Here is a 27,672-nt window from a genome sequence, read left to right as displayed (position 1 = left end):
ACCTTGCTCTGACCCTCTTTCCGGGCACAATCATTAGTTGCCTTTTCTGGTTGCTCCCATATTCTCTGCCTCTCATTATCTATGACTCCTCTGGGAGGCCAAAAGTCCCTCTGGGGTTAAAAGAGGGTATTAGTCACCTCTGTATCACCAGGTTCTAATGCAGGGGTTGGCACAGAATAAATGCTCTGCATGGAACTGTGGGGAGAGGGAAGTTGTACCCCAACACACAGGAGCCACAAGGGGAGGGTTGTCATGGGGGAAGTGTTCTAGGGGATCAGTGAGGCAACAGGAAGGGTTTGGGGCAGAGCTGCTACTACCAAGGCTCATCTCCTGGCCTCGGGGCTCCCTAAGAGGGACAGGGGACTAGAAAGTTCTCCTCCCTGTCTGCACAGCTTTCCCCTGCACCTGACCTGTCCTGAGACTGGTCCAGGATGGGGAGGCAGAACATGGGGCTTGGAGGCTGCTAAGTACTGACATGATCGGGGCCCCATGGGATTTCTCTGGGACACATGCAAGGGACCATGTGGTGAGGAGACCCATGTGTATAAGGCCATGGTCTTTAACATGGCAAGTGACTTGCCATCTACCGGGGTGTGGTATGCAGGTTTTAAATGCAACTTGTATGGATCCACATTTATTCCGCAGGCTGTTTGCAAATCATTCACATGTAGCTTTTCCATGTAGATCATAACCTTCATTTCCACTTCCCAGCCCGCCCAGCTTTCAGCTCCCAAAGGCTGCTCATTGGTTCCCCTCCAGCCTTCTTGTACCCTATGGAGCCGAGTAAATAATCTTGACTCCTGCAGCGTGTGTACAGTCAGTTTATTGGGAACAGACAAGACCAGAGGCTTATGGCAGAGATGGTGGTTCCCTGGGTGGGGTGGGGGTGGGGGTTTCTGCAGGAGGTTGCATGAGGGGCCTCTGGGGAGATTGGGTCAGCACCACACATCCTTTCCTGCAACCCCTGAGCCAAAGCCTCCCAGTTTGGGGGCAGCCCCCCATCACTGTAGCTGGGAAAACGTTCATATCAGATCCAAAGCAAGAGGACCTAAAAGGAGGGGGAGCAGGACCAGAGCGAGGAGGGGGTGGGGAGGGCTATGTACAGAGGGTGGGGGAGGAGCTTGGTTCCATTGAGCAGGTGATGTCAGCTTGTGACTGTCTCTCCATCCAGGAAGTATTCCAAGTCCCTTTGCCTTTGTTTTGGCGTTTCCCTGTCAGTGGGGCTCAGGAATAAAGATGTATTTTCATAGTGTGAGCTCAGCATTCGAGCTGGTGAATTACTTCCCAAAGACCACCTCTTGATTCTGCGTGCCAATCAAGAGGACCTTTAACAGATCTCGAGTGATTCTGAAATGCTGGCCCTTGGAAATTCCAAAAATTCTTTGGAAATCAGAATAGTATTTTGGGGTACCTCTTTTTGATCATTGCAATAGTGCATGTGTTAGCCAGATGTTAAAGGAAGTTCCTTTTTTTAGGTGCTTTGAGAGCCAGACGTAAGGGAGGTGGGGAACTTCAGGGGTTGGGAGTGGGATCCTGGCTTTGTGGGAAAACTTTCAGGGGATAATCCACAGAGCAGAGCTTTGATGTGTTCCCCACCGAGGGCCTAGCTTGGGATCTGCACATGGCTAAGTGAAAGGTGACCCTTGGAGAGACCTGAGCGGCGCCTCTCAGCGAAAATCTGAGGGAAAACTTTGGTCAATACAGGAAAGAGGGGTTTGGGAATATCCTTGTCTTCAGCCCTGGTTGGGGGACAACATCTAGGCTGGGGGTGGAGGGGTGCGGGCACCCTGTCCCTGGGCCTCCCACCTCGGGGACCGGACTGTCCTAACACTTGTGGGAGGAGCTGCTCCCGGCCCCTAGCTTCATGCAGGAACTCCGCGTGCTCACACAGCTCAGCAGCCCCTGGGGCTCGCAGGGGACGTAGACCTCACCAGTGCCCATGACGCTGCAGGCCCCGCTGGTCTTGAGGACACTGGTACCCCCCGGGCAGTACTCAGTCCTCAGCACGGGGGTGCTGACCACACAGGGCTCGTAGAGGACTGCGCCTTTGGAGCTGCTCACGGCTGTGGGAACAGGGAGTGAGGCTCAGGGTCCCTTACTGTGTGGCTAGAAGGGCATGGCCCTCAAACCTCTCAGCCAGACGGTGTCCCCACCTGCTGCCACTCACTGACAAGCACACCCCCATTCCAGCCACCCGCTTCCCACACTAGCCACAAAAAGTGCTTAGAAGCTCTCCTCTTTCCCCACAGCCTTGGTTTCTGCTTCATGCCCTCAGTTTCTACTTGTCTGAACCTGCTTTGAAACTGCTTTCTCCAGAAAGGCAGCCTCTTGTCATGAGGGCTCCCCGCAGCTTCTGGGGCCCCACAGCCCTGAGGCCCTGTTGCTTCTCTGCTCCTCACATAATTCTGACTTCCCCTCCATCTGACCGGGAGCTCCTGGCAGACAAAACTCCTCCTTGGGGTGGGGAAAACATGCCGAAGTCTGGGCCAGGGTGCTGTGGTCTTGTCCTTGTCGGGTGGATCAGCCCCCATGACCCCAGAGCCCCAGGGGAGTACACAACTACTCACAGATATTCACGGGTCCGATGCCTTCGCACAACCTGGAGGAAGAGGAAAGAAGACACAGGGTAACTGCATCAGAGAGCACAAGCCCGATAAACGCGGGGCACCCCTCCTCCTGCCTAGGCCACCCCCTCCCCGCCGCCGCTGTGTTCAGGAGGAGGGCCTGAGGATTCTAGGATGTTTGGGACTTTCCTTGACTGTGGGATGGGCCGTCGCACCGCAGCCTCAGCAGTGGCCAGAGGTGACCAGAGGCAGGTGAACTTAGCCTTGGAGTACCGATGGCCCTGACCCACCTGTGCTCCTCGCCCTCCAGCAGCCGCCTGTAGGTGGCGATCTCGATGTCCAGGCCCAGCTTGGAGTTCATCACCTCCTGGTACTCCTTGAGCAGGCAGGCCATGTCCTGCTTGGCCTTCTGCAGGGCCTCCTCCAGCCCTACCAGTTTGCACTTGGCGTCACTGAGGGCCGCCTCACCCTGCTGCTCCGCCTGGGTCACCGCAGCCTCCAGCTTGCAGCGCTGGGGGAGAGGGCACAGCAAGGAGTTACTGGAGTCCCCAGGAGCCCCAGGCTGACTCTCAGAAAAGCAGGGAGAACATGGTCATTGTGAGATGATAAAAAATACATATATGGATCTCTTCCCCCAGTTCCTGGCACAGAACTCCCAAATCCTTGTAATTTCACAAGTGATAAAGAGCATTAGGAGCATCCTTTGGTTTCATATTTGGTCTTTGACCCTGGGTTCTGACACAGATTTCTCTGATCCCTTGGGACTCCTGGATGGTAGCAGTGTCTTTTGTTCTAATGAGGTGACTCTGGCTGAGTCTCCAATGGCTTCATGCAGAAGGACCAAGTCATGATTAGAAGCTTGGGGTTTTCAGCCCCACCCCCTATTCCCAGAGAGGGGAGGGGCTGGAAATGGACTTAATCATTGATCATGCCCAGGAGAGGAGGTCTCTGTAAAATCCCAAAGTCTGGGGTTTGCATTACTTTCAGGTTGGTGAGCACGCAGAGGTGGTGGGACACTCACATGCCCAGAGGGTGGCATAGAAGCTCCATCTCCTTCCTGCCTACCCTGCCCTGTGCATCTCTTCCAACAGGGTGTTCATCTGTGTTCTTTATCATTGCCTTTTATAACAAACTGCTAAACAGTAAGTAAGCTGTTTCCTGAGTTCCGTGAGCCATTCTAGTAAATTAATCGAACCTGAAGAGGGGATCATGGGAACCTCCGATGTACAGCTGAGGGGTTACAACCTGGACTTGTGGTCAGCATGTGAAGTAGGGGTAGTGAGGTGGGACCCTTACTCTGTGTGATCTGACTCTCTCTCCAGGTAGATAGTGTCTGAGTTGAGCTGAACTGTAGGACACCAGCTGGGGTGGTATAATTGCCTGGGTGGGCAGCTTTGTGAGTGTGGGAGGAAGGTGACACTCATGGGAACACATAGGAGGAGGGAGATTTCCTTCACAGTCATGGGGCCATGCCAGATTCAAAGCTGCTGAACCTTTCAGCCTAGGGTTATGACATCTGGTTCTTCCAGAGATGTTGGACCAACTTCTGTCTATAACAGCTCAAGGAGGTTTGAGCGATTTCTTTGGGGTTAATAGATTGGAAGCGTCTGACTGGTCTTCATCAGCCTGGGAGAACAGAATGGGTCTGCATGTATGGACTCCTGGGAGTTGTCTGGAATTTGAGGATTACAGGACTGGAGTCTTTGGGTCCAAAGGAACCATGTCAACCATGTCAACCATCGTTTCTGTGCCCCCATTGGGGGGGGTGCCCTTGCTATTTCATCTGTGACCAAAGGTGACCTAGTGTCTGATGGGACCTCGCTCTTTCCTTAGGCTGCTCCCGCTATTGGTCAGCTTTTTTTAATAAAGGGTTTGTGCAAGGGGCACAAATTCATTCCCACTTCCAAGTGCTCCCAGGGAGAATGGACCCACCCGCTCAGGACCACTGGTGGGGGAGCCTGTGATGGGGCCTCAGGACCATGGCTTTCTGGCCTCACCTGGGCTTTCACGTTCTCAATTTCTTGCTGAAGCCGCTGGATCAGCTTGTTCATTTCCAGGATCTCATTCTTGCGGTTGCGGAGATTGTCACAGTGGTTCCCAGCTGTCAGTCGCAGCTCCTCATACTGCCAGGACCGGGACAGGCAGGTCAAAGCCCTGGGTGCAGGCATCTGCACCACGGCACCTCACTGCCCCTGTTCTCACCATCCAGAGTCTCTCCTCCAGTGGTTTCCTAGCTCAGGGCTCTCTGGGTTCTCATGTTTGTTCTGCTCTCCATCCCCTTGCCATTTCCTGTCAATTTGGGGGTTTTTTTCTGGGCTGCTTCTTATTTCCTTCCCCAACCCTGAACCTTCACGCTTATTAAATGCTCCTCTAAACTCTCCTTTTCTCTGTTTAGCTGTCCTGTGGCTCATCTTTTTCTCCCAAGCCCAGAGTCCCAGGGTCTCTGGAGGGCTCCTTCCCCTTTAGAGTTCCCTCCAGATCTTAGAAGGGGTTTCTGTGCTCAGTCTGGGATGCCGGACAGATCTGGGAGTGAGGACAGACCATGTCTACCTCACTAGGGTGAGTACCTTCGTACATTCTTTTTCAAAACAATAAAAAACAATATGCAATGCTGCTTCCTACTTTGACTTAACATTTTTAAAAAACCTTTGCTACCTTTGCAGCTCCAAATTCAATTTCTGAATAACATTTTATCAATTTACATCTATAGATTAAAACAAGTAGCCAACTTTAGATTTTCCACGTAGAGAAGGCAAAACAAGTGATAAGAAAGTCACTCTCTTTGGCTCTTTTGTTGTTTGGCTTTTGTGACAAAGCCTGCAGTTGCCTTAGCAATACGCACTCTCCGTCTTCCAACAGAACTCTGCTTTTATTTGAGGTGGCAGTGAGCCCAGATAAGAGAATATTTATTGGCCTTTTCATTAATGAGATCTATGGGTAACACTTCCAGGAAAGCTGTTTAAAGTGGGGGATGACCCAGTTGGCATGTTTCTTTTGCCCTGTGTTCTTCCTGCCTGGAAGAACATGTGAGATCAGTGATAAGGCAACCTTCTTGGGACATGAGGCAACCGTGAAGATTACTGCAATTTTAAGGATAGCAGAACAGAAAGCGAGAAGAAGATTGTGTCCCTGATGGGAACATAGAACCCCTGTGTCATCTGTGGGCAGTCTGTTTCTGTAACCTCTTTGAGGACTGGGATGGTGTGACTCTTAGTACCCTCACGGTGCCACACATTTCAATAAGACCGTCCTTCCCTGGCCACCCTATTCAAAACCTCATTCCCACAACACTCCCTGCACTTCATGCTGATTGATTTTCTTCAAAGCACACATCACCATCTAGCGTACTCCAAGCTTACTGATTCAATACCTTGCATATTGTCCACCCCTCCCCCACCCTGCCTCAAGAATGAAAGTGACTGGAAGGCGGGGTTTGCTGTCTATTCTGTCTCCTGCTGGAATCCAGCAATTAGAACAATGTTTGGAGTGTGATGGATGCTCAATAAACAGTTGTTGGATGAATAAATGACTGAGCGAATGAATGCATGGTGCCTTTCGCAGACAGGACCGGTGAGATAGAGATGATAATATTTGCAAAATCAAATCGCCCTTGTGGGTATCCATCTCTGTCCCAGCAAGCCCCTAATTGCCTAAGTCTGGGGCTGCCTTAATGACTGCTCCTGCCCTGCCATTAGTGCCCACTGCACCATTAGCCTCCCTCACGCCTTGAAGCCCAGGGCCCTCTTTGCAGTCATTGGCAATTAGTGCTTCTCGAGTGCAGCCTAAAGGAATACTTCCAGTGTCTGAGCGTGGGTAAAGGTGGGAAGCCCCAGCACCCTGATGACAGGCTTGGGCTGTCCATGGGGTCCCCTCCCACATACTCTGCAGGGACCTGGCAGAAACAACAGGACCCCGGGGTTGATGAGGTTCCCTGTGATTGTGGTGTGACACAGCCCTCGTCATCTCACTCAGTCCCTAGGGGAGGCGGGTCTGGGGTCCCAGCCAGGCCCTGCCCAGGTCCTCACCCGGCTCTGGTACCAGGCCTCGGCTTCAGCTTTGCTGCGGCTGGCGATGTCGTCATACTGGGCCTTGATCTCAGCAATGATGCCATCCACATCCAGCTCCCGGCTGTTGTCCATCTTCACAATGACGGAGGTCTCAGAGATCTGAGACTGGAGCAGGCAGATCTCCTGGGTGGGGGGCACGTGGGAATGCGTGAGCATTTTGAGGACAAAAGTGGAGGAGCGGAGGACGGAAACAGCTCTGACTTTCCCATAGCAGATTTGCACAGGAATTTGCATAGCTGTCCTGATTCTTCCATCACCAACCTGTTCTTCATCCCCCCACTAGTTACATAGATTCAAGAGCCAAGGTCTGGGCCCTCTGACTTCTGGGAGTCTCACTGCCTGAGAATTTCTTCCCATGCTCACTTTTGAGTCAGCTTGCCCTGGACCATACCCGCTAGTGGAAGCCTTCCCACTCCATCGTGCCCACGGAACTGGCCCCTGACCGAGAATCTGTGGGCAGTGGAGCTGTAGGTACCTCCTCATACAGGCCTTTCAGGAAGTCAATCTCCTGGACCAGAGCCTCCGCGTTGGTCTCCAGGTCAGCCTTCATCAGGAAGGCTGTGTCCACATCCTGCGGCCAGAGGAGGGACAACCATAATCTGGGGCCCAGGGAACAGGTGAGGCCACCCTCTCCTCCCATTGGGTCACCTCCCAGGCAACCTGGTGGCAGCTGAGGGACCCAGGTGTAGGCGCACATGGAAGGGAAAAGGTGACAAAGCCAAGGATGGAGGGGAGGGGCCCCAACCCCAGGACCGCATGCCTGGGCCTGGCACCCTGATGGGGAAGGATCTGTTGGAGTGGGTTTTGAAGGATCCTTGAGTGTAGGTTCTTAGAGCCTGCTGTGTTGTGCACGGGCCATAGATTACCTTGGTGTTTATCTGAGAAACCATCGCTATTGTTTTCCTCAGAGTCAGAGTTTTTGTTTGGTTTTCAGTTTGGCATTAGCTCTACCTCCAACTTCTCGGGCAGGTGTAGACACAACCCTAACCGGGTCAGGCCCCCATGCGTTGGGAGGCGGAGGCCAGGTCAATCACTGCCCTTCTGCAAGAAGTGGGGGAAGGCTGGCTTTCCTCTTTCCCAGGGTCGGTGAGGTTGGCCCTGGGATGCGACGGGAGAGAGGCCCTGTCGGGGGTGGGTGGGCTGCAGACACGTTGGGACCCGGCCAGTGGCTGAGTGTGGTGAGGCCACCTGGGCCAACTCGGGGGGCCTTCTCTCTCCCTGTGCCGCCCTCCCTCACCTTCTTCAAGGCAACAAACTCATTCTCAGCACAGGGCCGCAGGGAGAGCTCCTCTTCATACCTAGTAGATGGGCAGGAAGAAATATTTTAGTCTGGCCTAGGGGTTCAGAAGTGTCCCAAGGGAGGGAGCCTGGGGAGCAAACCTGCCTTTCAGTGACTTAATGCCCTAAGGAGTCACCAGGCCCACTCCTCCTCCTCATTGGACACCTGTAGCTCCTCTGACCCATCAGGACAGACGATTGTCATTCTAGCCTCTCATTAGCCACTGTACATGTTGACCTCCCTCCCCACCCCAGCTAGCCCATTCCTGTGATTATCATCTTCTGGGAAGTCCTTCTCCAGGCCACCTCCTTTCCTTGTTGCTGCTAAGGAAGCCCACGTCATGCAGTTGTTTCCTCTGGGAAGGTGGTAAAGAGTTGGCTGCCTTCTCTGAGTTGTTCTCAGTTTTGGCTGCAGACACTGGAACCTCAGCCTGCCCCTTGCCCTCCCCGCCAGGAGAGGTCCAAGCCTGGCCTCTATTTGCCGAGGTAGCAATTACCCACTTCACCAGAGCCGTAAAGACAGCCTGGCCACCTCCAGGCTTCGAGGGAATTTCCCGCCCACTCCCTGTCCCTCTGGGCAATGGAATCAGGGCCAGGGGGTTCAGTCTGACAGGGATGACTCAGTCTGATGAGTGCTATTGATCCATTAATAGCCTCGCTGCGCTTCCTGACGCCCATCCTTCCTTATTCCAGTAGACCTCGGCCTTAGCATGGGCCCTGGGAGCTGGAGACTTCTGCCTGGGCGGGAATCCCAGCTTGGGCAGGTGCTAGTCTTGTGACTTTGGGGAAGGGTCCAGGGTGGGGGACTTTTCTGTGTCTCAGCTTCATTGTGTACAGAATGAGAATGACACCAGTCCAGCCTCATGTAGCTGCAGTGAGCTAACACATGCCACAGGTAGCGTCTGCCAAGCACTGGGCCATGCCAGGGGCACAGGCTTCATAAGTATCGGCTGCTACTATCAAAACAGCATTTAGTCTCATCCTTCTACCCCCACTTGCCCAATCCAAAGTCCTCATCATGAGCTGCAAACCATGTGTCCTGCCCACCTTGTATGTTACCCGCCAAGAAAGGCATTGCTCTGGTCGAGAGGGCTGGCCTCACCCCATCTCACCTGTTGTGGTCTGCTGCAGTGGTCCTCTCTCACTTGGCATACTCTGGCCCTTCCTGTCCCCTGCTTCCATCCCTTCCCTTTTCCTGGAATCTACTCCAGACTCCCCTTTTGTAAGGCCCAACTAGAATGAAACTTTATCATGGCCCTGAGCAAATGGCACCTCCTCCAGGAAGCTTTCCTGGACCCTGTCTGTGCCCTCACTGTCCTGGCATTCCTTTCTGCTTCTGCCCTGTACCCCATCGTAGCTGTTGGCTGGTGTGCGTGGAGGTCTGTGCAGGACCAGGGTATTTGGAGGGTGGGAGCCACCTTGGCACAGCGACTGGTATCAGGAAGGCATAGGACTGACCCATGCAGCGTGAGTGACCACCATGTGACTCTATTCCACTGAGGCATATCCCTTAGAGACCATGGCTCTGAGCCTACTTGTACTGCTGCTTGGCAGTGGAAATGTATCTCTCTCAACCCTCACTCACCAATATGTGCTCCCATGGGGCCCTGGACCAGAGACACCCACCTAGGACCTGTGAGGCAATGTGTCCTGGCCTCAAGCCTCTTATAGGCTCTAGACCTAGTACCCAGCAAGCTCCTCGTTAACATCTGTTTTGGCTCCCTTCTCCTGGGAGGCAGGCTGGGAGCTTCCCTTGGAGAGGGCAAGTCTAGCAGGCTACCTGACCTTAGCCACAAGCACTGGGGACGTAGAGCCCTGCTCGTGGGGAGGGGAAAGGCTTCCAGCTGTGGACTCTGAGGTTGAGGTCCAGGAGCTGAGCATCGGGGAGTGAGAGAAAAACACGGGCCAGGTTAGCTTGGATGTGGTCCCAGGAGGTACCGAGAGGGGCGAATCAGGAGGAAGGGACAGTGGGAGGAAAAGCATGGAGGGAAGAAGGTTTAGATGCCTGTTTGGGGAATAAGATATGGTTCTGGATCTGAACGGGGATTGCTAGAAGCTATGGCAGATCAGGTGGCCAAGCAGAGCCCTGGAGGGCGGGGAATGGCAGGAGAAAGAGCTAGTATTGCAGGGACATGGACAGGGCCTTATTGAGGGAGGGTGGCAGGAAGGGAGGTGAAGACCAATACACGGTTTCAGAGCTTCTGCCGTGTGTCCAACGGGCAGTGTCCTAGCTGCTCTCTTGTGTTACCCCACCACACTGTTGCTGCTACCTGATTGACGAAGCTGGAGGCCTCCCACTGTAGAAATAGGGAAACTGAGGCTAAGGTTGTTGATGGAACTTGCTCCAGGCTCCCTGGTGAGCTGAAAGTAGGCCACACTCACTTTTTCTTGTAGCTTTCCAGCACGTCCTGGAGGCTGCAGAGCTCGGACTCCAGCCTGGCCCGGTCCCCTGCCACGCAGTCCAGCTGCCGCCGAAGGGCAGAGATGTAGGCCTGGAAGATGGGCTCGATGTTGCTCTGACAGCACCTTTGCTGCTGCATGAAGTTCCACTTGGTCTCCAGCAGCTTGTTCTTCTGCTCCAGGAACCGCACCTGCCATCCAGATCAGGGAGTCACTGAGAGCAGGGAGCCCAGGGACCGTAACACGTGATGGGCTGGGTGGCCAATGGAATCAGCGTGTGCTCTTAATCCCAACACATTGCTGCCAATGTGCTGAAGTTTTCAGATAAGACTCCCTGCGTAGACTGGCCTGGGAGGATTTGTTTCCATGAATCCCCTGCCTGGGGGAGCTTTTATAAGACCCCCACTTACTCCCCTAGGGGTCGCACATTGTCATGGGAGGAGTAGTGTCCCTAGAGGTCTGGGACAGGTCCCCCTCCCAGCTCTGCCTGTCGGCCTCCCACGAGCCCTGCAACCTTGGCCAACACATCCTGTCCCTTTAAGCCTCACTCGGCTTCCTAAGGTTAGGTATTGTGCATGGGAAGCTCTTCAGGATTCTTCATATTAATGCAAGCGGGTGACGTGATGCCTGGGAGTTCAGGCTTTCTCTGGTCACAGCCCGGGGGTATTCAGGGGAGGTCAGATCAAAAGCATGGTCATGAGACTCTAAGCTCTCTCCCCTGACTCTGATGCACCCTGCGAGGCTGTGTCCAAAAAACATCCCCATCCTGGGAACATGGAGAGCTCCCCGCTGGCTTTTCCGTTTTGGTGACTTAGGACCGAGAAGAAGAGAAGCTCAGTGAGCGATCACGGCCACCCCTCTTAGCCATCGGCAGAGGGAACCAGCATCCCATCCTTGAAAGAAATCTGCAGAGGGAGAAACGTTGCCCTATTTCCGGTCAACGGCCGCATCACCAAGAGGCTCCCAGCCTCACGAATGTGGTGTGATGTTGCGGAAAGTCAGAGCCCAGAACTTAACGAGCTTTAAAAATAAAACTGGAAGTGGAACAGTTCCTATTTCCTGAAATGAGTTTCTTTTTGGAGCCCTTTTACGTATCTTACCTCTTTTGACTCCCCACCACCAAGGCCCCCTTTCCCACCAGGTGGTAGCAAAAGCCCCAAGGCTGAGAAGTGAGATGTTTGCACAGGACCTCAGGGGAGCAGTCAGGACTGGAGCCAATACCAGGGCCCAGGCCTCCTGACTTCTGACTCAGGATTCTTTGCCCTATAGCCAGGGGTCAGCAAAAACACTGGCTCAGCCCCTGATCCCAAGAGCCTCCCTGGGGTGTGGAAACAGATGCAAAGGCAGCTGCTTGGGTTCATATCTGGCCTTTCGAAGGCTGCACACCACCCTTCCCTGTAGCCTTTCGGAACTGTGGTTTTGGTGACAGCGACTGTGCTGACTGCTCTACCTTCTTCTTACACCAGGCCTCCTCCGGGGGCAAATCTGGGGCTGCAGTGCTCATCCCTGCCTCCAGGCCCAAGGATCTCACCCCAGCTCAGACCCTCAGAAGGCGACTCTGTTGTCAAAGCCTCCTCTGCCTCATTGGTTTTTCTTTTCAGTATCTATCATTGCTTTGGAAGTTCCTGTTATAGTCTGACCTCACACAGCCCTGGTGATTTTCTCAGCTAATACTCAAGGGGAGATGACAAGAGAGTGAAAAAAGAATGAGCAGGAAGAAATGTCTAGCACTGAGCTGGATCTAAGCAGCTTTCTACGATTTGGGGGCGTCATCCACCACACCCTCTCAGCTGCCGGCCTCTCCTTGGCCCCGATGCAAAGTGCTCTCTGTGTTCCCCAGCCCCGAGCATGGCTCCTCCATGTTACCTTGTTGATGAAGGATGCAAAGCGGTTGTTCAGGCACTTAATTTGCTCCTTCTCGTCCCTCTTCACCTTTTGCACAGCCGGGTCGATCTCCAGCTCGAGCGGGACCAGCAGGCTCTCATTGATGGTGACGGGAGCGATGCAGGGCGAGGACACACAGGGGGCCCCCACTCGGTACCCAAAGCCGGGCAGGCCACACCTGGAGGCCACCCGGGGCCTCCCGAAGCCCACGTTGCACAGGCTCCGGGAGCTCAGGCAGCCCAGGGCACGGAGGGCCCCCCCACCCCCAGACCTGCACGGCCCCTTGCTCACGGCATAGTGGGTGACCATCCGGGGGAGGACAGCTGAGCAGGAGCTGAAGCTCCGGCCACCGCATCGGGAGCCCAGCTGGAAGGAGGGACACGACATGGTGGGAGAGACGCAGAGAGGCGGCTGACAGGGACAGCGGGAGGACCGAGTTATCAAGCCAGCCCAGCTTCTCCACCTTTTATCTTGTTGGGGATGGAGGGCCAGGCAGAGTCAAACCCCAAATCACCATTATATACAGGTTTATAAGCTTGGGCTATTGGCAGCTGCTAAGTACCAAGGTGGATAATTAGGGTAGCAAAGAGCAAAGGGTGGGAGCCAATGGGCAGTGCTGCTGTCCTCTTTCCTCGTTTATGGGGGCAATGAAAGCGGCCAGCCAGACAGACGTTTGGCATATTGGGTGGCTCAACCTCAAGGAAAGCGAGATTTAGGACTTTATGCCATTTTGCAGTGGGGAGAGAGGTATGAATTACACACCCTGGTTGCCCAAGACTAGAGGCCAAATTAATTATGCTTGGGGATGTTCTTTTCCCCCAAAGCTGCTTTTCTGCAGATATGCCAGATCCAAGGGACCTCCGTAGGATCCTAGGTGTTTCTAGAAGCTCCCTGGGAGGGAGGAGTTTGAGGTGGGAAAAGCCCCCACAAGCAGGTTGGGACCTGCCCCTCCTCAGGCCAGGTGGGAGCTGGCTCTGGCTCAGTACCTCTGGGGCTCCTGAATGGACTCTTGTCTCTGGGGCCTGTTTAGCCCCAAAATGCTTGCAGAGGACTCAAGAGGAGGGGGAGGAAGAGATGTTGTCCCCAGGACCCCTTGGGCCCCCCAAAGATGCACTGATGTCAGCCATTAGGTTGACATTATTGTGTCACTAGCCTTTTGCCTTTTGTCCCCACCTAATCTCCATCCTCCCCGAGGTAGACAGAGCCTGCTCTAACCTGAGGACATTTCCAGGGACCGTTGCTGCCCTCAGGAATTGCTCAGATGGATGCGGGACACCAGCTTCCTCCCCAGCACCCAGGTCATAGCTCTTTGGAGATGCCTGAAGTGCCTCCGCCCCTAATTCTTTTCCCTCTCCCTTTCCATCAGTTTCCTCCATGAGACTTCTGCTGTCGCTGTCTTTCCCTGCCATACTGCTTTTTTCCAGGTCACAATTAAGCCAAAATAATAATAATAATAATATTTATTGGGCGTTTACTGAGTGCTGGGACCACCTCAAGCTCTACACCCACGATCTCATTTAATTGCCTGACGGCATCATGATGTAGTTTCTGTTTTATAGATGAGAACGTAAGGAGCAGAGTGATTAAGTAAGTAACCCGAACTACACAGCGCATTCGTGGTAGACTGGGGTTCGGTCCTATTCTTTCTGTTGGCACCATGCTCTGCTGCATTGGTGGAGAGAAGCCTGGTTGAGAATGTGAGTCTCCCGCCAATAGGCATTATGTCTTCTCCGTTCCACCTGAAGATTAGGAGCCTGGAGCTCCATAGTTTTGGTCTAACTGTGCTATTTCACTGTCTCCTTCTTCCTAGACTTGACTTTGGGTCCTAAAATGCTGGGAAGGGAAATTGAGGTTTGGGGAGGTCAGGGGTGTCACAGAAGGCCAAGGGCAATGGTGGGGGGCAGAGGTGAGGTGTGATGGGTCTTGTTGCATGATGGCAGGAGAGGGGGATTCCCATTCTGCCCTGGGGTAAGTGTCACAGAAGTTGGCCCAGGAGATGGTGTGAGAGTGGATAGTGACACTAAGAAGCCAGACCGGAGAGCAGTCCCCCACCACTCCAAGGCCAGAGCGTGGTGCAGTGACATGTTGGGTCCCCGGGAGCCCGGGACCAGAGCTGGGGATCAGAGAGTAGGGGATTGTTGTCTGGATCTGTTGAGGGCAGAAGGCACCTTCTCCCAGAAAACACTGGTTCCAAGGCTGCCCTCTGAATGTGAGATAAGACACAGACTCTACCAACACCTAAAGAGCTCAGTGACACTTTATTGAAGCGGTTTCAGGAACTAGGCAGGCATGGGAAATAGGCAGTTTGGGAAGGTTTGAGATAATCAGAGCAGGGTGACTTTTTTTCCGACTTCATATCTCTCCTGGCTTCATGTCCAAAGCTGAAAGCCAGGCCCTGCTTGCCTTTGGAATTCATTTTGGTCTTGAATGCATGGCGGGTGTTTTGAGAGCTCCTAGATCCTCAAGTAGGGAAACCACTCTGTGAAGGCCGGTCTGAGAAAGATCTCTGGACCTATGCAGCTCCCCTCCTCCACTGCTCCTCTACCTCTGCTTCCTTCACAGGCCGGACCAGCATGCTCTGAGAGCGAGCAAGGTGTCAGAGGAAGTACTGTCTCTCTCCTGAGTGTGCCCTCTTAGGCCTTCCCTGTGGGGCATAAGGTTTGGGGGACTACCTTGAGAGTGCAGTTCTAGCCAGGCCTGCAGCACAGGCAAATCCACACCGTAGACATGTCAGAGATGGGGAGATGGAAAAAGAGAGGTCAGGGGAGAGGGAACAGGGGATATATTGCCAAATGGATGAGTGGGAGGGGAAGAAAAGAGAGAAATAAAGGAGCAGAGGGGAGGGATGAAGAGAGGAGACACACAGGGTTGCGGAGGAGGAGCAGAACAAGGAGGGAGGTGGAAAGAGCAAGGTAAGAAGGAAAGAGAACTTTCCAGAGAAGAGATATGGCTACCACAGAGCAAGGAGAAAGGAGCAAGGAGAAAGTCTCCTGAATCCTTCTGTGGGAGGATTCTCCCAGGGCCATTCTAACACAGGCTGACTGGGTTCCTTTTCCAGGTCATCTGCTGCCCGGCTACCTTCCCACACCCGGGTTAGCCTGCCTCCCTCCCACTCAGCAGTAGAGCGGTTCTGTGTGGGTCGCTAATTCTAATAGTGGCTTAAATGGGGCAGAACTGAAAGGAATTCGGCTATGAACTATCAAGGAGTGTAGCCCCAGGCCATGGAGAACTTTTGCCTTCTTGATAAAATCACTCTATTCTAGTATGAATAATCGAGTTGGTCATATTTCAAAGGGTGTTGATTCCTTATTGCAATATTCTGGTGGTGGGAGAGTGGTCAGGGGAAGTGGCTGGGAGTCCAACAAGGGACAATATGGGAGGAAGTGAGGACACGACATCCTGCTTGGATTGGCAGACTTCCCTGGTTGGAGGGGCTTGCAGGAAAGGATCTTGTTTGCGGCAAGAGAACACATGCGTGGGAACTCTAGTCTAGACTACATGCAACCTCTTTGGGGGCACCAAGGTCAATTCTAAGCTCCTTCCTCCCCCATAAAGGACTTTGGGCGGCATGGATCTGGCTCTGGTGGGGAGGATGACCCTACGGTGCTCCAGCTCTGGGAGCTGCTGATGGGCAAAGTCCTAGCCCAGGTCTTAGCACGGAGGAGTTGAGTGGGTGTTAGTTGAAGTGGATACCTGGGGCCCCTGGAGGGCCCTGGGATAAGGAGCAAGGTGGGGGGTTACCCCTGTGGGGATGCATCTGGAGGCAGAGGGATGGACAAGATCATCTTAGAACTCAAAGGCCACTCCCCACGCCTCCTGCTGTTGATTCTGTGCATGGGGCATCAGCAAAGCGGCAGGCCTTAGGGTGGGGGGTCAGGGGAGTCTGGAGGCGGGAGCCTGGAGGGTGGGGCGCTTTAGCTCCTGTAACTCTTCTTGGTGGACGATGTCTTGGAGATCATGCGCATACTGGAGCTGTTGCCACTCATGCTGCGGCTGCTGGTGGAACTGAAGCTGCCCCCGGAGCTGTAGCCCAGGCTGCTGCTGTAGCCGCCGCCTCCTGACATGCAGAGGCCGCCGCCTGAGCTGTAGCCAGTGTCCCCCACTGGAGGAGACCACGGCTGTGGAGACAAGACACAGGGCACATTGGTAGACTCCTCTGGGTCCCCAGGAGCTCCCTCCCTGGGGGGGCTCCCCGCCCCGCCCCCAGAACAGGAATGTCTTGGATCCAGGGGCCGGGGTCTGAGAGGGTGGTCATGGACTCGCCATCCCCGTGACATGCTGCCCCCCCTCCTGAGCGTCTGTAGAGGACATTGCACTTTTCAAAGCACTTTCACAGCTGTGACCATGTTGATCTCATCAGGCCGAGAAAGCACCATTACCACCATCACCTCTACTTTCCAGAGGGAGAATGGGGGTGCAGAGACATCAAGTGGCAAGTCCAGGGTCATACTTGCTGTGTCCATTTCTCTGCTGCACAGGGCTCTCGTACTGGATGGAGCACAAGGCCTTGTGTGCTGGGCAGGAGCATAGGCTCCCATAATGGAAGAGGCCTGAGGGCCACCTGGATGGGTGTCCCCCAACTGTAATCGTTCTGACACATCACTGAGAGGCAATGGTTTATAGTGTCCACTTAACCACATTCAGTGACAGGGAGCTCAGTACCATGGGACACAGCTCCCTACAGCCTGTCAAACATTCGAAGATGCCTCGACCTCCCCTCTCTGTCTTAATGACATCTCTGTCCACATCTATCCCCAACACCTTGTTAGTGATGCTATTGCTTCTGTTTTGATGCCCACTTTTCTAGTATCCCAAGACATTTACTCACAGATATTCACGGGTCCGACACCTTCCCCAGTGAGTCTGTTGCGGGGGGAAGGGGGGAGAGAAAGAGACATTTCATTTGCTGAGAAGTTGAAGATCCCTGGGCTCTTGCGTCTCCTGCTGTCACTTTCATCTAGCTAATAAGAACCTGCGAGGGGACTCTAGAAGAGACACCAAATCAAAATACATAGAAGTGGGGAGAGGGATGCCAGTTTGCTAGGTGGAGAGGGACACTTTGATTGTAGGCATCTCCAGCAAGCACAGAGCCCCAGTGGCCCATCCCCAGTGTAGCCTGGGGGCTGGGTAGGAATGGCTCTGCTAGTGGCCTTCCAGGTGGTCATGGGCCACCTCTGCCTGACATCATCACCCCAATCCTCTGCCCCGGGTCCAGTAGCAATGATGGGAGAGGCTGAGACTACAGAGTGCCTCTGGGGAAAGGCTGCATCTTAACTCTGTTTCTGCCTTTGGAGTTTCTTCTGGGGCCTGACACTGGGGCTCTTGGTATCTGTGAAGTCTGTTTGAGCCACGGTGGGAGCCAAGGTTCTTGAGCAGCCATGGTCGGGGAAAGCCCCCCACCTGCACTCCTCGCCCTCCAGCAGCTTGCGGTAGGTGGCAATCTCGATGTCCAGGGCCAGCTTGACGTTCATGAGCTCCTGGTACTCGCGCAGCTGCCGGGCCATGTCCTGCTTGGCCTTCTGCAGGGCGTCCTCCAGCTCAGCCAGCTTGTTCTTGGCATCCTTGAGGGCCAGCTCCCCACGCTGCTCAGCATCAGCGATGGCATTCTGGAGTGTGGCACACTGCCAGGGGCACAGGGGAGTTTGTGAGGTCGCCCCCAGAGAATGGAGTAAGATGTGTTTTTAAGGTTAAACATATGGGAGAATTTCCTGAAATGGATTTATGCAAAGGAACTTGGAGTTTCATCATCTTTAAAAACAAGATTAATCAGGGCACCTGGGTGGCTTATGGGTTAAGCCTCTGCCTTCAGCTCAGGCCATGATCTCAGGGTCCTGGGATCGAGTCCCGTATTGGGCTCTCTGCTCAGCAGGGAGCCTGCTTCCCCCTCTCCCTCTGCCTCTCTGCCTACTTGTGAGCTCTCTCTCTGTCAAATAAAAATAAACAAACAAGCAAACAAACAAATAAATAAAAGATTAATTTCTGTCCTCCTTGGATAATTTGAGACTTAACCATAAGGGAGAAAATGATTTTTGGGGGTATGGCCCTTTCTGATGTTGCACTTCTCTGCATAGTTTTGTCTTGTATGTCCCCAGAGGGCAGACCCATCTGTTAAGGAGCAACTGATGGGCAGATCTCAGAAAGAACGTCCTGACCTCCCTGGTGGGGTGGGAGACAGCATAGTCACAATCCTGGATGGTCCCTCATCTGGGGAGGTTTCTTTCTGCATGGGCTGCATTGGGACCAGGCCCAGGTCCGCCAGTGGTCAGGGGCACGGGTGGGATGTCTGCTGGGAGCTCAGCCCTACCTGCTTCTTCAGGTTATCAATCTCAGAGCGCAGCCTCTGCATCACGCGGTTCAGCTCGGAGATCTCCATCTTGGTGGTGCGGAGGTCATCCCCATGCCGGCCGGCTGACCGCTGCAGCTCCTCATACTGGGGGGACGTGGTGGGGTAGGGAGGGCATGGTCAGGCCAGAGGCAAGATGGCTGTGGCCTCCCAGGGCCCGACAGTCTTCTAGAGTGCTGCTTGGAAGTGCCTCCCTTTGTCCCCACAGCTGCCTTCCATCAGATTCCATCTGCACTGTCTCTCGGCTCTGTCCCCTCCATGCCCGCTGACCCCACCCCACAGCTGGACCCGCCCTGTGTCTGGTCTCTCATCCTTCCCCCTCTGTATCAGGTTATCTTTTCCTCACGAGCTCAGCAGCACGCAGGGGTGCTTTTCACTCTCATTTTTAAGCTCTTTCATATTTGTGGCTCCCCCGCTTAGAGAGTTTTCTCTAACTTGAAAAATCTCATTGTGTGGCCCATGTTGACCCTTTGCTCCCAGCCCCTCACCACTGTACGCTGTACCTCCCTTCTCCAGATCCAGGAGGAGTTCCTACCTTCCCTCTCTGGGTCCTGCTGGCTGGTGCTGTCTAGCTGTCCCTTGCTGGCCTCTATGGGGCATTTGAGGTGTGTCCATCCTCCCCCTTGCAGAGGACTGACCACCTCCTGCTTCACCTGGTTGTTTCCCTGGGATCCTGATGGTGTTGCCCAAGGGGTGCTCCTGACAGAGGGTAAACTCAGGCTGATCTCATATCCCTTTGACCCCATCTGAACACGACACCCGACAGGACAAGGCTCTTACCTAATTTGCCTTTGAAATCCCAGTTCTCTAAGACTGTTTCATGGACTTGACCTTGACATCTCACCTTGGTCTGGTACCAGGACTCAGGCCTCAGCCCGGCTACGGTTGGCAATGTCCTCGTACTGGGCCTTGACCTCAGAGATGATGCTGTCCAGGTCCAGCTTGCGGTTGTTGTCCATGGACAGGACCACGGAGGTTTCTGAGATCTGGGCCTGAAGCTGAGCCAGCTCCTGTGTTGGGGGCCAAACAGAATAGCTGAAGCAGGGTGTGTGTGTGTGTGTGTGTGTGTGTGTGTGTATTGGGAGACAGTGGCCAGGCCCAGGAAACAGACATTGGTATCAAGGACCTCACTTGCACTGTTGGGGTGCAGTCCTCTGTATTGGTCCAAAGGGCTGGGAAGGACATTAGGAAGGTCACTGAGTTTACACCCGGACTTGATCATCAGCTCATCTGCACGTGGGGAGCAGCCACACAGGGAACCCTAGCCAGCATCCTCCAGCAGCCACTCCCGCTATCAAGGGAGTACACCTTGCTGTGACCTGTCAGTGCCGGGCTGTCTCAGGTTCTGAGAAAATACAACCTTTTATACCAAATAAAGAAATCCTCTTATGACAGAAAACTGAGTCACAAGGAGCCAGAAAGCTCTGCTGCATCTCAATCCTGTTTCCCAACTTGGCTCCTCCCTGTTCCTCAGGGATGGAAAATGGAAATCAGCTCAAGACAGCAGAAAGGGCACCAGAGCAAAGCACTGGAGTCTGGGTTAGATCACTTCTCTGAGTCTCAGGGTGGCTGGTCCTAGCACTGTTTTACATGCTTTCTGCGAGTATTAAACCAATTCATGTCTACATAACACTGTTTTTGAAACAGTAAACCACAAATTATTTGTTATTGATCACTTTCCAGACTCATCTAAGGTGTCGGTTCCACCACTAAGGTTGCTGGATCCTGAGACCAGCAACAGCAATAGCATTACCTGGGAACAATAGCCCTGGGAACTGCAATATTTTGGTTCCTACCCTAGATTCACCGAATCAGAACTGGTATTTTAACATGTGGTCTAGAAGATTCTGATACACTTTAAAATTTGAGAATCCCTGGTCCACAGCACAAATCTAAGTAAAAATATTCCTTTCCTTTGTTTATTAAGGATTGGTTCATGCATCCCCTGCTTCAAGCAATTATTATTTTGTTGTTGTTTTGCAATATGTTTTTCCTACATAGTTTTCCTGGTAGCTGACCTAGCCTGAGTTGGGGGGTTGTTTCAGCCCACATGCTTACAGCTGTCAGCATTGTAGTGAACAAGCAGAGAAAAATGATGCCTTTTTTTTTTTTTTTTTTGGTTCCTATGTGGGCGGCAGGGTGGTCACTGCACCTGTCCAAAGCCATGGAGCCCATGCTCCTGCTCCTGGAACATGACCCACTTCTCTTGCACCCCAAACATACGTCATGCATGGGCATATCACCTGTCTTTATCAGATCTACTGGGGGGCACACAATGCACCTCTCACTCCATCTTGACCACTCTCCTCCAGCCACCTTGGCCTCCTCCTGGCATTCCTGAGTCCTCATTTCTTCCCATTTCTCATCAGCTGTCACCCACCTCCTGCCTGTCACCATTCCCTGTTTCTCTCCATCAGCCCTACTATGCCTGAAATGGCATAGTTATCCCATCCTCTCTGTGCTGCTCCACTGTAATAGAAGCTCTAAGAACTTAGGGGCTTTGTTGTGTCTGCTCAGCACTGCCCCTGCAGCCCCAAGGATAGTGTCTGGCATGTGGAGTTGCAAGTGATACGTGTCTTCAGGAGAGCTGGACATCTGCCCTTGGTGCTTTTAAAAGCACCCAAGGGTTCACTGATTGCCACTTGGTTTGTGAAATGGCATCATTCACAACCTCGTCCTCTAGAAAGAGTATCTGGTAAATTTGTGCTGGGTTTGGGTGAGCCAGGATGCCCAGCGATGTCTCTGGAAAGCACGTGCAATTCATCAACAGGAGGTTTTTTTTTTTTTTTGTTGTTGTTGTTGTGTTGTTTTGTTTTGCTTTGTTTTTTTGCCTGACCAATAGCACATGCATGGTCCAAGTGGTCAAGGTTGAATATCTTGCCTGACCCCCCAGCTGCTCTAGGGAAACTCATTTTGTTCCTTGGTAGGGAAAGCAGCTTATGCTCCATGAATTCCAACCTGGGGACATGGTGGGGAGCAGAGAGGAGATGAGGGAAGGAGCCGGCAGCCTGTGTGCCCAGCCTAGGCCCCCAGCCCCTGACACTGCTTACCGCATCATAGAAAGCTCTCAGGAAGTTGATTTCATCCATCAAGGCATCCACCTTGGCCTCCAGCTCCACCTTGTTCATGTAGGCGGCATCCACATCCTGGGCACAGAACATGCTATCACTCTGAGGCTCATCTCTGGTGCAGCAGCCAGCCCGTCTGGCAGAGAGCTAGGCTGGAGAATGTCAGCACCCAGAGATGAGAGCATTTCTCTGTTCCAGGCTTTGGAATGGAATTTGCAGGGGGGGGGGAAGACATGTGGGGACCAGGGCTGTCAGGGAATGCTCACCTGTTCCCTAGCTCATGTTACATGGACAGATCTTAGGTCACCTGCACTGGTGAGGTCAATACCATCCTGGGTCCGTGGGTTTCGGCTGCCTCTGGGCTCTCCCAGCCTCTCCCTGGGCCCTCCTCCTCACACTCTCAGCCCCTTCCTGGGCTGCACACAGGGCTGCTCTTTTCTCCCTCCCCAGCTGCTCTCCCCTCCCTCTGTCCGCCCTGCTCAGCAGGAAGGCCCACCACTCCATGGAGCCATTCCCTGTCCTGCTCCTGTCCTTCTGAGCCTGACTGAGCCTTAGCGCAACACAGGGCCCATTTTGCTCATTTCTCTCCTCAGGGACTCCATGTGGGGAGGGGCTGGTGTCATGATTTATAGCCTGGACTCTGGAGTCCCAGATCGTGACTCACTTCTGATTTTCTGGGTAAACTTGGGCCACTTACTTGACCTCCCTGAGCCTGAGTTTTTACACTTCTAGAGTAAAACCTGCTTCAAAGATCAGCTACATGAATTAAAAGGTGCCAGGCCACTGGCTTCAGTGGCGTCACTCCCAGAAGGGGCTCCTTGGGCCTGGGAGCCAGGAGGGAGCAACTCTGTCGCCTCACCTTCTTGAGCACCACAAACTCATTCTCCGCCACTGTACGTCTGTTGATTTCTTCCTCATACCTGTGGGAAGGATCAAGAAGTGGATTGTCAAGGTGATCACTGATTAATATATAAAAATATGGAATCAGTATCTTGGATACCTGAAATGAATCTCCTATTTTAGGCCAATCATAAATCAATACAAAAAAGCAGATGGGTGTTAGGAGCAGGCTTCTGGGAGTGAGGTCCAACAGTTGGGGTCATAGGGGGGTAGGCGGTGTGGGTCTCCAGAAAAACCATGGAAAGTGAGCCACTGTACACGTGTTCCCCCATGCCCCATCAATCACACAACCACTTCTGTCCAAATACAACTCAAGCCCAAAACAACAGTAAAGCAGAACCACGCTCATTCCTTCTGAGGTTGTCTTTTTCAAGGCTTTGCTCCATAGAGTGATGATGTCCCCATAAGGGGGCCAGCAGCCTTCCTTTTTCTCCTCGTGTTACCCCAAGCCGAAAAGAAGGAAGGAAAAAGGAGTGGTCTGGCCTGAGGCAGACAGTCACAGGCCTTGACTGGCTCCTGTCCTCCGTGGTACCTCTACATTGTCTTGGCGCTCTGGTCTTAGCTAAACCGAACCATAGAGAGGGAACCATCCTCAGGCTAATAGGGGTCCTCCCTCCTCCTCTGCCTAGGCTTCTCATTCTTCAATTTGCCCCTAGAGAGCAGCCCTTTTCCCCTCCTGCCCCCTAGGGGCATGAGGAGGTGCACTTTTGCTCACTGAGCTCTGGGAAGGAAGCTTCCCTTCTGCTCTAGGTGACTCATTTCCTCCCCAGCCCTCCTAAGCATCAACAAGTCCTACCCTCTTAGCAGCTCTGGGTGGTTGGGTGGTTGGGGTTTGGGCTTTGTCTTTTCTTCCTCCCAGCAGAGTACACTGGGTCAGATCACTTAACCTTTCAGAGGCTCTTTTTAACCTCTGAATGGCTCGTTATTATTATTTTTTAAAACACCAGGTACTATCCCACAGTAAGTATATGTGGTATATATACTAAGTATATGTGGTATGTGTGTGTGTGTGTATATGTATATAGTGTATATACATATATATATATGTATATACACTAAGTTAGTGTATATACATATATATGTATATACACTAAGTACATTGTGTTGCCTCCACTGTCCAGTAGGATCTGAGAAAAGCCCTTTCCTGCCACTGAATCTTCAGTATTGTTCCTTCTCCAGAGCAGATGAGGTTTTCCTTATTGTTTCCTCGTGCTGCCTTTTAATAAAATCTGAATCTTCTCCTCCCGCAACTCCATGTAACTGTCCTCACCTTCTGTGTTTTCTGTCTCACAGTCCCTCCCCCTGCATGGGCCTCTTAAGGTCCCTGCCACAGGAATATCACTGTCCATTAACCAGGACACACTCTTCAACTGATCCCCCAATAGTCCTCCCCAGTGCCTCTGTCTTTCTCCACCTTGAGTGTTAAGTCTCTTCCTCCAGGAAGACTTCTTAGACTGAAACACTGTTACTCCATGTTGCATACATATTATAAATTATCCATCTCCACTTGTTTCTCTTGCCTGTGTCTGCATCATTAAATACACAATCATCCCTATAATAAAAATAGCTAACACTTATTTAAAAATTACTAGGCACTGGACACCATACCAAGTATTTCACAGGCAAATTTTGACATAATATTCTCAACCCCTACAGAGTGGGCACTATTAATAGGCTCTTTAACAGACAAAGGAACTAGGGTTCAGGGTATCTGAGGTAATTCAATTAGTAAGTAGTGGGGCCAAGATTCCATAGTGCTGCCCAATAGAACTTCCTGCAGCAACGGATATGCTCTATATCTATATCCAGTCTGGGACTCATCAGCCACATGCAGCAACTGAGCCCTTGAAATGGGGCTAGTGTGACTGAGGAACTAACGTTAACATTTTATTTAATTTTAATTAATTAAAATTTAAAAAGCCACAGGTGTGTGGTAGCTACCATTTAAATTCATCTCAGACCTGAATTCTCATTACATTAGAAAAACTATAACAGAAACTCCTCAACTCCCTTATTTTGTTTGGACCAAGAGCATTAGACATAAATTAAAACAACAGAAGTAAGAAGCTGCTTGAATCTATAGGCAAAAGCATGCCATCATGTTTAGTGGGCTGTGTGTGTGTGTGGTGGTTCCGCAGAGAAGGCAGCAAATCTGTCTCCTGCTTTGTTCCTGGCCTTGGCCAAGGCTGGGATGAGTGCGTGCCCTCATGTAAGTTAGCAATGGGGCTGAGTTGAACAGATGTGAGAGTGAGAGTCTATGGGTTTGATTCTGAACTCATGAGTTGGCCACCTGCACAACGTCGGCTAAGTCAGGGGCTGTCTCCAAGCCTCACTCTCCCCATCTGCAGAGTTCACGCGGTGGTTGTGCAAAACCCACTCTTAGTGCCCGTGCAGGTCATCATCATCTCCATCCCTCCCCTCCCCAAAGCCTCACTGTTCTTGACCACAGGGTCGCAGTTCTTTATCTGATTCTGCCTCGCTGCCCTGAGTGTGCATCCCACTGCCCCACTAGACTGGACACTTTCAGAGAGCAGGGCCTCCCCAGGACCCTTGGGGCAGGGCCCTTGCCGGAGCTGGCTGAGCGTCTACTCACTTGTTCTTAAAGTCTTCCACCACGTCCTGCATGTTCTTCAACTCCGTCTCCAGCCGTGTCCGCTCCCCACCCAGGCAGTCCAGCTGCCGTCTCAGGTTGCTGATGTAGGCTTCAAACATGGGCTCAATGTTGGCCCTGGTGGTTTTATGCTCCTGCAGGAGGCTCCATTTGGTCTCCAGGACCTTGTTCTGCTGCTCCAGGAACCGCACCTGCCCAGACCGGAGGGGAGAGACCATGTGGGCTGCCCTGCAGCAGCCTCCCAGAGGGCTCTGCGACACAGGGCCCCCCAACAATGCAGGGAGGCCCTCTAGGAGCTTGGAGCCCAGGTGGCAGTCTCCCCCTTGTCGTCATCCTGGAGGAGACTGGAACGTAGAGAACCACACAAATGTGGATGAAACGGGCCTGGGAGACAGGCAGTGGCTTAAGTAGGAGGCGGGAGAAGTAAGGAGGACTGGGACCAGAGGGGCTGGAAACCATCTGCATCCACCAAACAATGCTGATGGAAAGAACACTCCACCGTCATCTGGCTGGGTGGGATTTTGATTCCCATTAAATGGGTAGGAGGTTCCTGGCAGAAAATTTAGTCTGTCCATTTCTTTTCCCACGTGATTTCTCCAGATCTAGAACCTGGACTCAGCTGTCCATACAGTCCAGGAATGCCGAAATGGGTCACCCTAAAGTTGCACTGGGGGACCTGGCCACAATGCCAGCCATGTCTTTGGCCTGCTGTGTGGCGTAGGAAGCCCCCTCTGCTCTCTCAGGTCCCTTGTGGTCTTGTGCTACTAGCCTGGTTTGCTTGAGTTGTACTCATCTATCTGCTCCTGCATCTGGGAGGCAGCCTTGGGAATATGCAAAACCTTTCTCCTTATGCAAAGTCTTTCTTTTGGGGTCCCTTGGAATGACACACAGCCTCCGAATGAAGCAATGAAGGAGCCTCCATAACTTTGGAGATGGCAGTGTACCTCCAGAGGGCCTTTAACAAATGCCCCTCTTGCCCTGCCCACCTTTCTTCTCTGTTGTTAAAAGAAGAGGGGTAATCCCAGCCTCAAGTCCCTCCCTATCACATCTCCTTTCCCCCACATCCCCTCCAGATGAACCAAGCAAAGGATAGCCTGCCTTTTCCTCTCAGAGCCAGTTTCCTGGAAACCTCACATCTGTTGGTGCAAATACCAGGCCAAGTGGGGTGACATGGGTGATCAAATGGAAGAACCTGTTGCTCAATGGTCCCTTTGGTTAGACTGGCATATTCGTAGATATGGATGAGACATTCCATAGCCTGCAGAGTCACCATGGAGTCCATCTGTCCAACCTAACCAAGGCCCAAGACGTTAGGGGATGTCCTCCTAGCACTAGGATCTAGGTTGGAAGAGTCTAGCACTCTTCTTTCCAGGTCTCATATATAGAGCCAGAATAAGTCATATCATTGAATTTGTTCTTCCCAGACAAAGCAACAAGCTTACGGGGGAACCAGTGGCAGAACAGAAGAGAAAAGCTTCTCTTCCCAGACCTGGGGAAATCCCTAGGAGGACAGGTCATTCCACAGGGCACCCTCAGGGCTGACGTCACAGGTCAGCTCTCACTAGAAGAAAAGTGGAAAAGCCAGCCCCTTGTCAACCACTCAGCTTCCCCGACATACCCAAGTCACCAGGGAAGTCACCACAGGAGGACTTGCCCCTATTAACTGCAGGAAAAAGTGACCCCAGCACGCTTCTCATAACCTTTCATTCCTTCATTCCTTTGCCTTTAAAATGATCCTTTTTGCTGTCTGACTTGAATACACATTCATTATCCATCAAAAGAGCAATGGCCTTGCAGTAGGTCAGATAGCTCTGGAGTGTGGAGATGAACATTTTTCTGCTCCCACCTCAACAAGGTAGGAAACCACTCCTTCTTTCACCAAGTCAGCAGTCTTCCTAGCCCCCAGGATTGCAGGTCCTGGGCAAGTCCCAGGTTACCTCAGAAAAGCACAGAAAGTAGAGATACCCCAAGCACCTGCTGCTTTTCTGGTGGGGATCCCAGTTGCCTCTCACCTTGTCAATGAAGGAGGCGAACTTGTTGTTGAGGGTCTTGATCTGCTCCCTTTCCTCCTTTCGCACCCGCTGGAGGGAGGGATCAATCTCCAGGTGGAGGGGGGTCAGGAGGCTTTGGTTGACAGTGACCTCCTGGATGCCCCCGGAGCCAGACATCATCCCGCCTCCAAATCCATACCCGCCAAAGGCTCCCCCAGCCCTGTAGCCCATGCCTCCGAGCCCCAGCCCATAGCTGGCACCTCCACCACTGGCCCGGCTACAGCGGTAGCCTCCACTGATGGAGATTCTTTTGCTACCTCCAAAGCTGTGGAGGCTCCTCGTCCCGAAGCCACCCACACAGCTGCCCCCGAAGCTCTTCCCGCCCTGAGACACAGAGACAGAGCTGAAGCTGGGCCGGCAGCCTGGGAGGAGGCTGGTCGAGGAAGCACTGAAGTTCCGAGTGCCTCCTGACTTGATGGTGACAGAAGATCGTTGGGTCATGGTGGGAGCTGATGCCAGAGAGTCAGAGGAGCACAAGTGTCAAAGGGATGAGGAGCTTTCCAAGT

The 27,672-nt window shown here is 52.8% G+C and overlaps 2 protein-coding genes across 2 annotated transcripts; both read right to left on the bottom strand.

Annotated features, from left to right (window-relative positions):
• Nucleotides 1-832: 832 nt before the first annotated feature.
• On the bottom strand, nt 833-12,580 carry KRT82 (keratin 82). Its single transcript, XM_004774748.3, has 9 exons — nt 12,176-12,580; nt 10,292-10,500; nt 7,869-7,929; nt 7,107-7,202; nt 6,590-6,754; nt 4,562-4,687; nt 2,855-3,075; nt 2,568-2,599; nt 833-2,063 (listed from the first exon to the last, which is right to left on the bottom strand). Exons 1-9 carry the CDS (start codon nt 12,578-12,580, stop codon nt 1,825-1,827), a joined length of 1,554 nt encoding a protein of 517 aa, XP_004774805.1. The 3' UTR covers nt 833-1,824.
• Nucleotides 12,581-14,432: 1,852 nt separating this feature from the next.
• Nucleotides 14,433-27,657, bottom strand: LOC101672798 (keratin, type II cytoskeletal 5). The gene is given in 11 exon segments (XM_004774686.3): nt 14,433-16,284; nt 16,286-16,311; nt 17,022-17,056; nt 17,594-17,814; nt 18,498-18,623; nt 19,381-19,401; nt 19,403-19,546; nt 21,587-21,682; nt 22,464-22,524; nt 25,098-25,306; nt 27,128-27,657. Coding segments are annotated over 11 exon segments (1,596 nt in total). The 5' UTR covers nt 27,608-27,657; the 3' UTR covers nt 14,433-16,107.
• Nucleotides 27,658-27,672: the final 15 nt, after the last annotated feature.

The sequence above is a fragment of the Mustela putorius genome, unplaced genomic scaffold (assembly GCF_011764305.1).
Source record: "Mustela putorius furo isolate JIRA1106 unplaced genomic scaffold, ASM1176430v1.1 tig00537227_pilon_pilon_pilon, whole genome shotgun sequence".
Classification (NCBI taxonomy): Eukaryota; Metazoa; Chordata; class Mammalia; order Carnivora; family Mustelidae; genus Mustela; species Mustela putorius.
The sequence above is the reverse complement of the archived record's forward strand: the minus strand, read 5'-3'. Positions and strand labels throughout refer to the sequence as shown.

Excerpts from the sequence above, each read along its gene's own strand:
- KRT82 (XM_004774748.3), bottom strand. The coding sequence starts at position 12,580 with ATGTCGTGTCCCTCCTTCCAGCTGGGCTCCCGATGCGGTGGCCGGAGC. Across the intron at positions 4,688-6,589 it reads AGGCCTGGTACCAGAGCCGG|TATGAGGAGCTGCGACTGAC; the intron begins GTGAGGACCTGG and ends CGGTCCTGGCAG. Across the intron at positions 2,064-2,567 it reads CATCGGACCCGTGAATATCT|CCGTGAGCAGCTCCAAAGGC; the intron begins GTGAGTAGTTGT and ends CTGTTCCCACAG.